We start from the raw sequence: 15,238 nt of genomic DNA on the forward strand, positions 1-15,238 counted from the left end.
AATATATCAGTTGTGTGTGTGATCTGTGTATATTGTATCAGTTGTGTATGTGATCTGTGTAGATAACTTGTGAGATCTACAATATATCAGTTGTGTGTGTGATCTGTGTAGATAACTTGTGAGATCTACAATATATCAGTAGTGTGTGTGATCTGTGTAGATAACTTGTGATATCTACAATATATCAGTTGTGTGTGTGATCTGTGTAGATGACTTGTGAGATCTACAATATATCAGTTGTGTGTGTGATCTGTGTAGATAACTTGTGAGATCTACAATATATCAGTAGTGTGTGTGATCTGTGTAGATAACTTGTGAGATCTACAATATATCAGTTGTGTGTGTGATCTGTGTAGATGACTTGTGAGATCTACAATATATCAGTAGTGTGTGTGATCTGTGTAGATAACTTGTGAGATCTACAATACATCAGTAGTGTGTATGATCTGTGTAGATAACTTGTGTACAATATATCAGTTGTGTGTGATCTGTGTAGATAACTTGTGAGATCTACAATATATCATTTGTGTGTGTGATCTGTGTAGATGACTTGTGAGATCTACAATATTTCAGTAGTGTGTGTGATCTGTGTAGATAACTTGTGAGATCTACAATATATCATTTGTGTGTGTGATCTGTGTAGATAACTTGTGAGATCTACAATATATCAGTTGTGTGTGTGATCTGTGTAAATAACTTGTGAGATCTACAATATATCAGTTGTGTATGTGATCTGTGTAGATAACTTGTGAGATCTACAATATATCAGTTGTGTGTGTGATCTGTGTATATTGTATCAGTTGTGTATATCTGTGTATAACTTGTGAGATCTACAATATATCAGTTGTGTGTGTGATCTGTGTAGATAACTTGTGAGATCTACAATATATCAGTAGTGTGTGTGATCTGTGTAGATAACTTGTGATATCTACAATATATCAGTTGTGTGTGTGTGTGTGATGACTTGTGAGATCTACAATATATCAGTTGTGTGTGTGATCTGTGTAGATAACTTGTGAGATCTACAATATATCAGTAGTGTGTGTGTGTGTGATAACTTGTGAGATCTACAATATATCAGTTGTGTGTGTGATCTGTGTAGATGACTTGTGAGATCTACAATATATCAGTAGTGTGTGTGATCTGTGTAGATAACTTGTGAGATCTACAATACATCAGTAGTGTGTATGATCTGTGTAGATAACTTGTGATATCTACAATATATCAGTTGTGTGTGTGATCTGTGTAGATAACTTGTGAGATCTACAATATATCATTTGTGTGTGTGATCTGTGTAGATGACTTGTGAGATCTACAATATTTCAGTAGTGTGTGTGATCTGTGTAGATAACTTGTGAGATCTACAATATATCATTTGTGTGTGTGATCTGTGTAGATAACTTGTGAGATCTACAATATATCAGTTGTGTGTGTGATCTGTGTATATTGTATCAGTTGTGTGTGTGATCTGTGTAGATAACTTGTGAGATCTACAATATATCAGTAGTGTGTGTGATCTGTGTAGATAACTTGTGAGATCTACAATATATCAGTTGTGTATGTGATCTGTGTATATTGTATCAGTAGTGTGTGTGATCTGTGTAGATGACTTGTGAGATCTACAATATATCAGTTGTGTAAGTGATCTGTGTAGATAACTTGTGAGATCTACAATGTATCAGTTGTGTGGACATTTTGTGATATACAATATTTCTTTGCTAATGTATGGTACAAACTGTAGTGTTGCAATCACTCTGATCTCAATTTCACTTCTATCACATCTAGTACATGTAATGTATTTCTATTGAAATCCTCACAGCTCTCTTCAAATACATTTGCCATTGATTACTGTTACTTAAACATTCACCTGTAATTTATATGATTGAACACTGATGAATATTGTATATAATACCGAAGATGGTAGCTTGATAACAGAACTTTATGATTATCAGAATGTGAAATATTTGTTTTACAATGTGTACATTCTTGATTCATATTTTTGTACAAGTGAGTGCAATGTAAGAGAGAACTTTAGCCAAGTCAGTTTTATGAAATTAAATTATATATATAACATAATTCCTTCAGACTAATACCTGGTAATAGTAAATTTTAATTCCTCTTTTGATTTTAATGGATTTTGTTTGCAAAAGATGGTACCAACAGCTCATAACTTAAAATTAAACACGGCTTAGATTTTATAGGTCTGGCATCTGGTAGTGATGTGTTTTTTTTTTTTTTTATTTTATTTTCACCTAAGAACAAAGTACATAAGGTGACATTTCTTGTATTACAGGTGTAGATGTTAAGCTTGTTGTCTTCTAGTTTCAGTTGGATATAACTTTTCCTTAAAGGTCACTTACTGGGTTTTACTTAAATGGTTAATTCCATATATGGTGTCCTAAGTCATGTCAATAGGATGATGTCAGAAACCCCATTATTGGGGTTAATAAGTCCTTACAGGGTTCCTACCCACCCTTAGGACTGGTCTCTATTCAGTACATCTTTAATCAGTATACAATTGCAAAGCATTAAGAGATAAACACAATCATACTAATGGGCTATATCGTTAGGTCGCCTCAGTCACCAGTCATGATGGAGACCTTGATCATTTAAGAATATTGAAAAAAAAAGATTAACATAGAGAAAAATAATACTACCAAGACTGAATCCTGGGGACTTATTCGAGGGCTATAAACCTTTGAATCCTGGGGACTTATTTCAGGGCTACAACCAGTGTCTAAAACCTTTGAATCCTGGGGACTTATTTCAGGGCTACAACCAGTGTCTAAAACCTTTGAATCCTGGGAACTTATTTCAGGGCTACAACCAGTGTCTAAAACCTTTGAATCCTGGGGACTTATTTCAGGGCTACAACCAATGTCTAAAACCTTTGAATCATGGGCCACTTATTCCAGGGCTACAACCAGTGTCTAAAACCTTTGAATCATGGGGACTTATTCCAGGGCTATATCCAATGTCTAAAACCTTTGAATCCTGGGGACTTATTCCAGGGCTACAACCAGTGTCTAAAACCTTTGAATCATGGGGACTTATTTCAGGGCTATAACCAGTGTCTAAAAACTTTGAATCCTTGGGACTTATTCCAAGGCTATAACCAGTGTCTAAAACATTTGAATCCTTGGGACTTATTCCAGAACTATAACTAGTGTCTAAAATCTAAGAATCCTGGGGACTTATTCCAGGGCTACAACCAGTGTCTAAAACCAATCCTGATTTATTCCAGGGCTATAATAGTGTCTAAAACATTTGAATCCTGGGGACATTTGAATCCTTCTTATTCCAGGGCTATATCTAATGTCTAAAACCGTTGATTCCTGGGGACTTATTCCAGGGCTACAACCAGTGTCTAAAACCTTTGAATCCTGGGGATTTATTCCAGGGCTATATCCAATGTCTAAAACCTTTGAATCATGGGCCACTTATTACAGGGCTACAACCAGTGTCTAAAACCTTTGAATCCTGGGGACTTATTCCAAGGCTATAACCAGTGTCTAAAACATTTGAATCCTTGGGACTTATTCCAGAACTATAACTAGTGTCTAAAATCTAAGAATCCTGGGGACTTATTCCAGGGCTACAACCAGTGTCTAAAACCTTTGAATCCTGGGGACTTATTCCAGGGCTATAATCAGTGTCTAAAACATTTGAATCCTGGGGACTTATTTCAGGGCTATAATCAGTGTCTAAAACATTTGAATCCTTGGGACTTATTTCAGGGCTACAACCAATGTCTAAAACCTTTGAATCCTGGGGACTTATTCCAGGGCTACAACCAGTATCTAAAATCTTTGAATCCTGGGGACTTATTCCAGGGCTATAACCAGTGTCTAAAACCCTTGAATCCTGGGGACTTATTCCAGAGCTATAACCAGTGTCTAAAATCTTTGAATCCTGGGGACTTATTCCAGGGCTATAACCAATGCCTAAAATCCTTGAATCCTGGGGACTTATTTCAGGGCTACAACCGATGTCTAAAACCTTTGAATCCTGGGGACTTATTTCAGGGCTACAACCAGTGTCTAAAACCTTTGATTCCTGGGGACTTGTTTCAGGGCTATAACCAATGCCTAAAACCCTTGAATACTTCTAGAAACAGTTGTTGTATAATGTACCGCTACTGATTAAACTAAGCATGTCTTGACTAGAAATTCCAATTAAGTAAGGTGTTTCCCCTTGGCCCAGAATTTATTTCCTGGCTTATTGTTCCTTAAATTTTAATTTTGGGATAGGGTCTTCTTGTAGTAGTTCAATCCAGAGTCAGAAACCAAAATGATGAAAAGTTTTGAGCTATAGTTATCTTTTTGCCAGGAATAATGCAGTATGTAAGAAAGCAGTATCTGGACTTTTTTTGTATTCAGTGTGGCTTACATGACATACTGCCTTAAAGGATTTACCAACACAACAGACCTAACCAGTAGTAGATGTAGTAAATAGAAAATGAAACCATTTTCTCACATGTTCATGAAAATGTTAAGTTGTCAAAAAATATTGAGAGTAATTTCTTGTATTTTTATGTGACAATATTTATTTTATGGCCACATCAAATGCCAAATGTTTTAAATAAAACAATGTTATATACATTGAACGATGTGTTTTTGTTTGTACGACTTTTTGTTCTTGATCAAATGGAAAAAAGTGTAAATGTTTAAAATAAGAGGAAGACTTTACTTGGAAATCAGTATCACCTTCCAAGTATGTATATGATGATCACAAGGGGACCTATGAAATCTGTGAATTGTACTGTAATCCTGATTATTGTCTTCACTTTGCATACTTCATCAGTTGCAATTTTCATTTTTAATTCACCATCACCAATTATGCTGTGCTATTCTGTAAATGATCCCTTCCTATCACCTTTTTTTGAGAAATACTGGAAGGATATTTTTCGAACTTCCAAAGGTTTCCCTTGGTCCCTTGACAGTGAAAGAAAATGGCTGACAGGTGCCATCTTGGACTTTTTATTGCTGTTTCTTAGAAAGTTTGTGTCAAATCTGTTTTAGATTTTATACGTGGGATTCCCTTGTTATTAAATGATACCAGGGAAACAGGGAAAGAAGGTAAAAGTGGAGAAAATATCAGTATTGCATAGAACCAATAAAGATCAATGGTGGGTAAGCACCAAGATCCTAGTGGGATCACTTGTTCACAATAACCTGACAAGATGAATACTCTAGAAATTAATATGCAAATATTGATTTTCAACTATGTATTGAAATAGAAACATATTGTAAAACCAGAAAATTCTTCAAATGTTTATTGTGAAACTTAAAAATATGTGTAACAAAGTGTACATGAAAACTATTTTGAGGAATGTAATGTTAATTAGGAGTGGCTTTGACACACACATTGAAAAACAAATTGTCAGACTCATTGAATTTTCACATGAAGTAAAAATTTATACTGAATAAAATCTATTTTTTTTTAACCAAAAACCTTTTTCCAGAAAATTATAATACAAAGCATTTGAAGTAATTTAAAACATCTTTATTTCTACAGATATTCAGTCTGGCTTTTGATAAAAACTGAAATTGTTGTACACCAACTTGTCATGTTTTTCTGCTGAGCTGATGACTAACATTACAATATTTCCCCATAATTTATAGCACAACCTTACCCAGGGACCAATCCAATATAAACAATGCATTAGTTCTCGTGATATATCTACAATAATCACCCTCAAATCTGTATTTATCTTCATCACATCTTCAGAGGACACTAAACTGGATAGAAAAACACAGAAAATGAAATTTTATTTTCTGTTTCAACATAACAATAGTAAATTGACAGCAATAGCAAATAAGCAAACCTGTATATATAAACTATGTATATAAGTACTATATACACTATGAACATTTACCTTTGTTAGAACCAGTGACCACACATTCAACAATTCATCCTTTATTTTAGAAATACTTGTGTCATTATTGACAATTTAAAAAGGGGACTAAATAACTTGTCACATCAGACAAGGCAGGAGTGAGTATAGGTCTATTAATAGATCTGTTAATGTGACATGAAATTATTTGGATATCTATCTATTGTAAATTTCAAGATACCTGTATCAGTAGTGAGAAAGTATCACTCACAAGAATTTTTAAAAGCACACCAATTTCTACAATTTTTTGATACCTGTAGTTTGTTTTAATGTGAAAGGTTTATAATACCTCTTTTGAACAAATTTGATAAGAAACCATTTTAGCTTACCAATAGAACTTATCATTAAAGATTATTTTACCAGGAAGTCGACAGGATTTATATTCTGTTTGTCATCCTAAATACCTGGTATCTGTAAATACTGTATCATCTAGCAGGCCCCTGTTTTATGAACATTCCTTAATTTTAATGCTTTCTTAACTTTAAGCATCCTTAACTAAGATACTTAGATTTCATATAACATGAAATATGTGTTTCACAAACACTTCTTAACAAAGAGGATAAGTAAAAAAATGAAATTAGCATTATTTTTGAAACTTCAGAAGTTTCTAAATAATGATGATTAAAAAAGCATGCTATTTTCTGGGTATTTTGCTCTATTTTGGCCCAAACTTGTGGGCAATGATATACCAAAGAAAGCAATACTCTAGAAAATAAACACACTAAAATCTTACAGTCCCAAATCTTTACCTGGAATAACAAAACTTTCTCACTCTATAACAAATCATAAATATGATAATGGCACCACAAACAAAGCACTAGGTATTCAACTAGACACACCATGCAGCTAGCAGGTAGAGTATATCAAGTTAATAAAAACCATAACCTGATGTTTTTACTCTGTGGTTTGGACTCAATATAACCCCAGAAAAAACGAGTAGGGAAAATTTTACATGTACAACAGAACTTTAAATTTCCAACCACTAGAAAAAATACAATTATCTAAAACAATTTAAGTGGTATGACATTCTTATGTAAAGAACCCCTACATTCTGTTGCATAATTGGTTGTATACAGTCTTGCGCATGGTTATAACCATGTTGTATTTCTGGCCATCTTTGTAGTGACCATTTTCTCTGTGCAATATCTTGTGAAATCTTCATTATATCTGGCGCTTGAGTTTCTCCTGAGTGAATTTGATGTATTTATTCCGAAAGACTAAGTACTGTAATCCAGATGCCACAGTGGTGGCTCCTGTTAGGTACCTAGAAAAAAAACCAAACAGTAAGTTACACAGACTGTGTAGGTCACACAACAGAGGAACCAATTTTACACCAGTTCAACCTTAAACCTTCTTACACCAAGATACTGATCATCATAGTCAGAGAAACACATAACAAATCTTAGGTTGCTCTGAGAACATGAGGTATCTTAACTCACAGATATTATTAAATTATGACTAAATGGTAAGACTGTGACATAAGTTATACTGCACACAAAGACAAGATGTCCATAGGGCCTGTATCACTCATCATAATATTCCAATTTTCACTTCAGCAAAGAATGAATATTGGGCCTCATGTACTTTTCAGGCACCAGGGTGCAAAAACAGACAAACTATGCAAAATCAGTTCCCCTTAATACTCTCATACCAGCAAAAGAAGGATTTTAAAGTGATTCTTCTACCTTCCCTATTGGACCCCACATCTTGACACATGAGTGTCAGACCAACTATTAATAGTAAAAAGAGTCACCTTTCCCAAGGATGCTTCAGACCAAAATTGGTCAAAATCTGCTAAGTCGTTTATGACTAATAGCAATTTGTCAAAAAAAACCCAAAAAATAGATGGATCCTAAAGGCTACACCATGGTATAAGCTCACAGGGTCTTTGAACTAGGGAAGCTGAAATGGTTGATTTTATGTTAACTCTTATTAAGCAACATACTGCAAAGATTTGGTAGACCTACTGGTATAACTGTCACGTGTATTGCTGATAGGTGCATGCTAATCCCTGTAGGTGTATACACACTATTATCCCTATTAGTGTGAATATATACATACCATAGTCCCTGTAAGTATATATGGTCCACATAACCAAACACTGGAGCAGCCATAGAAGCAGCTATCAGACTTAGCTGTAGTCCTGTGTTCCACTGAAGATATATAAATATATATATAAATAGAACAGCAGCTCAAAAACATTGATCTTTAAAAACTGTTAAAAAAAGGATGGCTATTCTTTCTGCATTTAAATAGTCCTTATTTAACATGCACACGAAATTAACAATAGTTTATCTAAATTACACATGTACATATAATGTTTCCATCAATGAAATCCCAGAAAAATGTCTGCCTCGATGATTAACAATGGATACATTTAGTTATTAATAATTTAGTGAATTTAGATCAGCAATATATAATTGCTTCAAACACAATCATGAAAAAACTGAAACTTATATACCTAAGACAATCATAAAATTATAGAAAAATAATCTGATAGTGTAGTTTTTAAGCCTTTTATATACATACCTTACTGAGCACTGATGGAAGGAGGGTGACTGTAGCATGAGTAACATCAAAATATCTCTTCAGATTTTTCTGTTAGAAATACAAAGTTTCAATAAACTGTATTACCCAGCATAAACAATTTGTATAACCTGTCACACAGCAACAGTACCATACACAGAAGACAAATCAACTGTTCTATATACTCAGTGTTCACTAGTTGTAACATATACCCAGTGGATTGGTTGGGAATGGTCTTATGGCTATGGAAGTGAACTGTGGATTACTTGAGAGTGGGCAACTGGATATGTAAGTGACCTTTTGAGGAGTGGATTGTTGGAAAGTGGGCTTATGGCAATGGAAGTGAACTGTTGTGGAGTGGATTACAGGGGAGTGAGCTCATGACTATGGAAGTGAACTGTTGTGGAGTGGATTACAGGGGAGTGAGCTCAAGAGTATGGAAGTGAACTGTTGTGGAGTGGATTACAGGGGAGTGGACTCATGACTATGGAAGTGAACTGTTGTGGAGTGGATTACAGGGGAGTGGACTCATGACTATGGAAGTGTACTGTTGTGGAGTGGATTACTGTGGAGTGAGCTTATGGCAATGGAAGTGAACTGTTGAGGAGTGGATTACTGTGGAGTGGGCTAATGAATATGGAAGTGGACTGTTGAGGAGTGGTTTAATGGGGAGTGGGCTAATGAATATGGAAGAGGACAGTCGAGGGATGGATTACTGTGGAGTGTGCTAATGACTATGGAAGAGGACAGTCCAATGGTGGATTAGTTTGGAGTGCGTTTATGACTATGGAAGAGGACTGTTGAGGGATGGATTTCTTTGGAGTGCGCTAATGACTATGGAAGTGGACAGTCGAGGGATGGATTACTGTGGAGTGCCCTTATGACTATGGAAGAGGACTGTCGAATGGTGGATTACTGTGGAGTGCCCTTATGACTATGGAAGAGGACTGTCGAGGGATGGATTACTGTGGAGTGCGCTAATGACTATGGAAGAGGACAGTCGAGGGATGGATTACTGTGGAGTGCTCTAATGGCTGTGGAAGTGGACTGTTGAGTGATGGATTACTGTGGAGTGCTCTAATGGCTGTGGAAGTGGACTGTTGAGTGATGGATTACTGTGGAGTCGCTAATGACGAGGGAAGACTGACATGGACTGGATATTTGGAGTAGATTTATTGTATTATGAGTGAGCTGTTTTGGAGTGACTATTAGGGATGTGTCTGACTGTCAAATATAAAGAAAATGTGGCATACTTACTGGTGGAGGAAGGGTTATATATCTTAAGTAGAAACCTGCACATATCAGCAACAAGTCCCTTCCAATTATCACAAACGTCAAAGGCACTGTAATATATAGGAAACTCTCCTCAATCTGGTCATGTTACATAGGCACATTACAGAGTTCAAGCCAAATATACATAAGTTTAATTAACATTAGCAAATTATACGTCCATGAACTTTAAACTTCACATAATTTTAAATACTCAATGAAAAACATTGCATTGGTATATGTCATTCTTTAATACATAGATATAAAATGTACAGGCTAACATACACAAATGATGTCTAATTTTGTATGTTAAGTTCATAAGGAATTGATGGAATTTTACCTGGTAATAACCCTGCAATTGTCAAGGTGACGGTAAGAATGCTGACCAAAAGTTTATCTGCAATTGGGTCAATGACTGACCCTAATACAGATTGTTGGTTCTTAAAGTTTCGTGCTATGAACCCATCCAGCTGCAAAAGAATGACAGCAAAACACTGCAAAATTGCACACATCACCTATGCGTGAAAATACTGAGTGCCATAGATGTTTCTTTAATGAAAATAGCACATATCTTTTCTGTTAACAGATATGAATTGCAAAATATAAATAAATAAATACTTGAATGAATACAAAAATAAAATGACTTGGGTTAGGCAAATCTATTTGCTTACTATGTAGTACATTGTATGTGTATTTAATTCATTGCTGATTTAAAAGAAATTTTGCATTTATGTATTAACAATTAAGCCCTTGATAAGAATAAATAAAAGAAATTTTTATAAACTTCTAAGGAAAGTAAGTTAACATAGATTAGGAAACAACTCACAAAGTCTGATAGACCTGCTACCACAAAAATCTTGAATCCTAAATCAAATTCACCAGTAAGGACGAGATATCCGAGGTATGGCGTCACGGCTATCCGTAGACATGTCAGCAGGTTAGGTATAGTGTAGATGTTCTCTATCTGAAATATCAAATGTTGGTACTCATCAGTGAATCACATGATTTAGATCCCCTGTTTAGTCTTTGTTAACTATTAGTGGATAATGATTCTTGGGTAATATGTTCCTGTTCCAGTTGTTTCTTGTTATTTCCTTTTATTGGTAGAAATGGGTGTGGCGTTACAGTTAATATGGGTGAGAGTGGGTAGGGGTTGAGTGGGGGAGAGTAGGGAGTGGAGGGGTGGGGGAGGGAATGGTTATGATACACCTTCCCTCTCCCTTCTCTTCAAGGAATTCTCTTCCTTCTTTCATCTTTATCAAGCTCTCTACTCTTTCCTACTCACAACCTGATATTTCCTTTTTCAGAAACTCACCTCTAAAAAACGATTCCGAAGTCTTAGCCGATAGTGCTGAATGTGCTTCAACATGTCTGATGTTTGAATCAACACTTCTTACTGACAACTATAATTTCAATTTAAAGCCAACAATGAATTTAAGTTTATTTTATGTGCCCAACTTCAAACTTACAAATGACACCATTAGGTTTCAAATCTTACTTTTCACAAATTATTATTCTGAGCAGAAAAAAAAAGCCATGGTAACATTTTTAAACCTTGAAGCAAAACAAACATTGTTAAAGGAAATCTTTCTTTTTTTATTCCTCACACACTTCCAGCTGCCTACAAAGTCAGTTTTCTGATATATCTGTACAAATGTTTTCACCTTTACCAGACAAATGTCAATTTATATGAACTTGATTAAGGTTATATCTACTTCTAAATTGTAAAAGACAAAAATGTCACAGCTCAAAAATAAATACTGCATCAGATCCAACTCAGCACAGCTACTAATACTTAAAATTTCTAGAATATTATTCAAAAACCTTTAAAACCCCATTATTTCTATTTTTCATTATTTTTCTTAGTCCTGAACTTCAATTCTAATTGATATAATGATATTTTCAATATGTTATGTAAAGATTTTATAATGTGATATCCATTATAGTATGATAAATGGTGCTGGAACATACTTACATAATACCACATAGAATAATGAATAAATCCCAAAACTACTACAGTTCCTGGCATAAAACTAAAACAGATGTAGAAAAGAAAAATCTCAATTGCCTAAAGCCATTGTATGGAAATTTAAAGTAGAATCATTAAGTCACAAGTCAGCTAACAGAGAGGTTATACTGAATGGTACAGATATACCAGGTAACTAGTCTGTTATAGGCAACTCTTACATGTCTCTGTTTCTCTTGTGAATTTGTGTCACTGTATCCATAATGTTATTTTTCTTCATGGATTCGTAAAAATTTATTGTTTGTTATGGCAACCAAACAACTGATCATTAGCAGGTAACTAGTTAAATGTAAGTTAATTTTAGTAAACTGTTACATCAAAATACACATCGCCTGTAAATAGAGCTAATTTAGCACCCGAAGTCACATGACAACCAAAGTTAAAGTGTAAACAATACACATACATGTATGTCATAAGGACTCCAGGGGTTTGTCCTGATTCTATGGCCTCTTTAATCATCCTACTCCCAATTTCATCTCCAGGAATAATTTTGATTTTCTTTTTGTCTATTACTGTATGACTTTATTTAGTTCTTTATAAATTCTATCTTTACCCTTCTTTTCTCTTCTTTAATCTTATTGGAGTGTCAAATTCCAACAGTCTCAGAGGGATCCCTTTTTCCACCATTGTTTGTCTTTTATTAGTTCTTTAAAAGATTTATCTTTTCATTTCTAATTTTCAGTTCTTTCCTCTGATCTTGCTCTTAATTATTTGTAAAAGAAATTTGAATATTCCTCTTAGAAATACCAATATGTATGTAATACTCTTTCTTTAAGTGTCAAATTCAAGATGGATGCTTGCTGACTGTTTTCTTGAGAGGTACTGGATTGATCTTTCTCAATTTTTATTTGTAGGATTCCTTTGCTCTCTAGATGTGCTCTTCCAGTTCTTAGACTGGTCATATATACACAAATGGCTGGCTGGAGTTTTCTGATGAAAGTATTTCATGAGAAATATGCAATGAATCTGACAATGCAAAAGCAGGGAGCATGAGAACCCACTTATGAAATTTGAAAATGATCCATCCAGTACTTAAGAAATAGCAATAACAAGAATTGTTTAAGGACAAATTAACACACAACAAACAAAGATTGATTTCAACTATCTGACGATGAAAATATTATTCTTTATTGAAAATTGCCGTATAAATTGAAGTGTAGCAGTTGGCTTATGAACAAATTTAAGTCTATCTATACAGTAAAATGTGAAAAATAAGGGGTCTGTGGTGGGGAGGAGGGGGATTTATTTTAAAGCTTCATACATTTCATATCATATTGCTTCTATTTTATTACAAAGTAATAGGAAATATTTTTGTGGCAATAAATACAGTAGATATCTTCAAAACAGTTGTTGGAATATTTGAAAATTGACAAACATATCATGGTTTGTTGATTGTTGTATTGTTTATGAAATTAAATACAAACATTACAGACTGTATAACATACATTTTCACTCCTAGTGCATTTTTGCATGCCATTCATGACATCATTGACAAATGTGGCATTTAAATGAATTAAATGAAAAGCAAGTTATCAAGGTTTTAAGTCAATGGTGATTATATGCAAAAAGAAAATTATAATACATCAGAACATGCTTTATCAACTGTTAATTCCCATGTTTAGGAGGTATACTGGGCCAACATTTCCCTTGATGAGAAGATATACAGTGGGCGACTGTTCTTGGGTTAAGAGATACAATGATGTACTGGAATCCGTGTGTCTGTCTGTGTGTCTGTAAACACTACTCTGTACTGCCTGCTCCTCCCAGCACATATTTGGATGTAACTTTGCTCATATATTTAAACATGACATGTTCTCATGTCTCCCTAAATGCCATTACATTCTGTTAATTATAAGCAGAGTTATGGCCTATGACATTGCTTAGTGTTTAGAAGTTGAGAGTACACTAGCCTTGGCAAGTGGGAATTTCCCTTTATTCAACTGGTAAAGTGTCCGGCTAGAGACCAAAGGGTTGTAGTTCTAACCCCAACAGTGGCAGGGTGTTTTTTGTTACTCCTTTCTATTACTGATTGGTGCCGTTGACCAATACAGGAGTAGAAACTATAGGAGATTAAGGTGCTTCCTTGGACATATTGAACCTTGTTTGTTGTTTTTTGGGGGTCAAAGAATTTCTGAAGGAGGGAGTAGTGTGGAAATTGAGAGTGCAGATCACCTTACTAGCCTTGGCTTGTGGGAATTTCTATTACAAGGCAAATGTTAATGAAAAAACAATTATAATATCTTTGATTTCTTGGATTCATTTTGACTTACTTTTTTTCCTTAACAAAAAGATGATTTTACACAAATGGAATTGGCACATTTTAAAAATATCTTTATTGCTCCAAGTGGCATATAAAGGCTTGCAATATCATGGCATTACCACATATACACAAGTGCAAACATGTCATGGTCACAATTATAGTTTGATTGATTATTAACTGTAGTGTGTCATTTCTCTTTCTGTGCATTTCATTTTTCAAACTTTCATCAACAGATTGTCACAGTTGCAAACAAGTTTTGCTCTTCCCAGACACTCTGTAACTCATGTTATCTTGTATAATTGCAAATACAGGTATATTTGCTAACAAAAGTTCATCTGTACCTTTTACCAGAGTGATGCCCCCTCAATAGTTATTACATTTTGAATTGTTTCCCTAGTCCCTATAGGAGAAACTAGCAACCAATATGCTGAGGTATCAATAAGCCCCTGGGCGACAGTTCCAGTTTTGATAAGGGACATATACATAATGAATTTTACATGTGAAGTACATGCAACTTATTTCAAGGCCAACATTTTCAGGAAGCTTACCACATCTTCAAGTTTTTGGTCTTCCTTCTTTGATGAACTGATGTGAGCTGTTTCTTTTGATTCTTTAGTGCTTTTCTCAGTCTGCTTTTGGTTGAAACAATGAGCCAAAGAATTGGTGTGAAAACATCTAATGCTGTGAAAGTCCGATGGTAAAAGTGAAACATAAGGAAGCGTATTGCACCAGCTACATCTTTGGTAAAAAGAAATCTGTCTGTCTCTGTTATATCGACAGTGTGAACTGTTTGATGGTAAATAAGAGTTTACCCAAGAAAGCTGGTGGTTCTGCCTGCGAGTATGAAAATTATTTTCATTAATGAAGTTTTGAAAGCATGCCAACCTCCTAGCATTTCTCTTAATCACAGATGTCAATTCCACACATGTTTTACACTGGACATATAGAAATTTCCTCAAAAAGCAGTGACTATTCCAAGTCGAACACATCATCTTTATGCTTGACATCACCTTATGCAGTGACACCTCAAGCCGGCTTCGTCCACAACTATCTAATGGGCGCAGCCATATTGTCTATCCTCTAAAATTAACAATAAATAAAATAAGATTTGATTGAGCCCTTTTGTGGTTTTATTTTACAAACAGCATGTAGAAAAAAACAATATGTAACTAATATTTATGGTGGTCACAGTGTACTAAGGTATTGTTTCAGAAAACAGAATAATGTAATGGTCCATTTAGAGAGTAAAAGCTTTAGTCGT

At 34.7% G+C, this 15,238-nt stretch overlaps 1 protein-coding gene across 1 annotated transcript; it reads right to left on the reverse strand.

The window, feature by feature from the left end:
* Nucleotides 1–5,489: 5,489 nt before the first annotated feature.
* On the reverse strand, nt 5,490–15,042 carry LOC132562250 (cardiolipin synthase (CMP-forming)-like). Its single transcript, XM_060226987.1, has 7 exons — nt 14,526–15,042; nt 10,518–10,655; nt 10,032–10,161; nt 9,680–9,765; nt 8,426–8,494; nt 7,958–8,049; nt 5,490–7,160 (listed from the first exon to the last, which is right to left on the reverse strand). Exons 1-7 carry the CDS (start codon nt 14,982–14,984, stop codon nt 7,058–7,060), a joined length of 1,077 nt encoding a protein of 358 aa, XP_060082970.1. The 5' UTR covers nt 14,985–15,042; the 3' UTR covers nt 5,490–7,057.
* Nucleotides 15,043–15,238: the final 196 nt, after the last annotated feature.

The sequence above is a fragment of the Ylistrum balloti genome, unplaced genomic scaffold (genome assembly GCF_031769215.1).
Source record: "Ylistrum balloti isolate Yb309-2 unplaced genomic scaffold, AGI_CSIRO_Ybal_v1 Utg371384, whole genome shotgun sequence".
In the NCBI taxonomy this organism is placed as follows: Eukaryota; Metazoa; Mollusca; class Bivalvia; order Pectinida; family Pectinidae; genus Ylistrum; species Ylistrum balloti.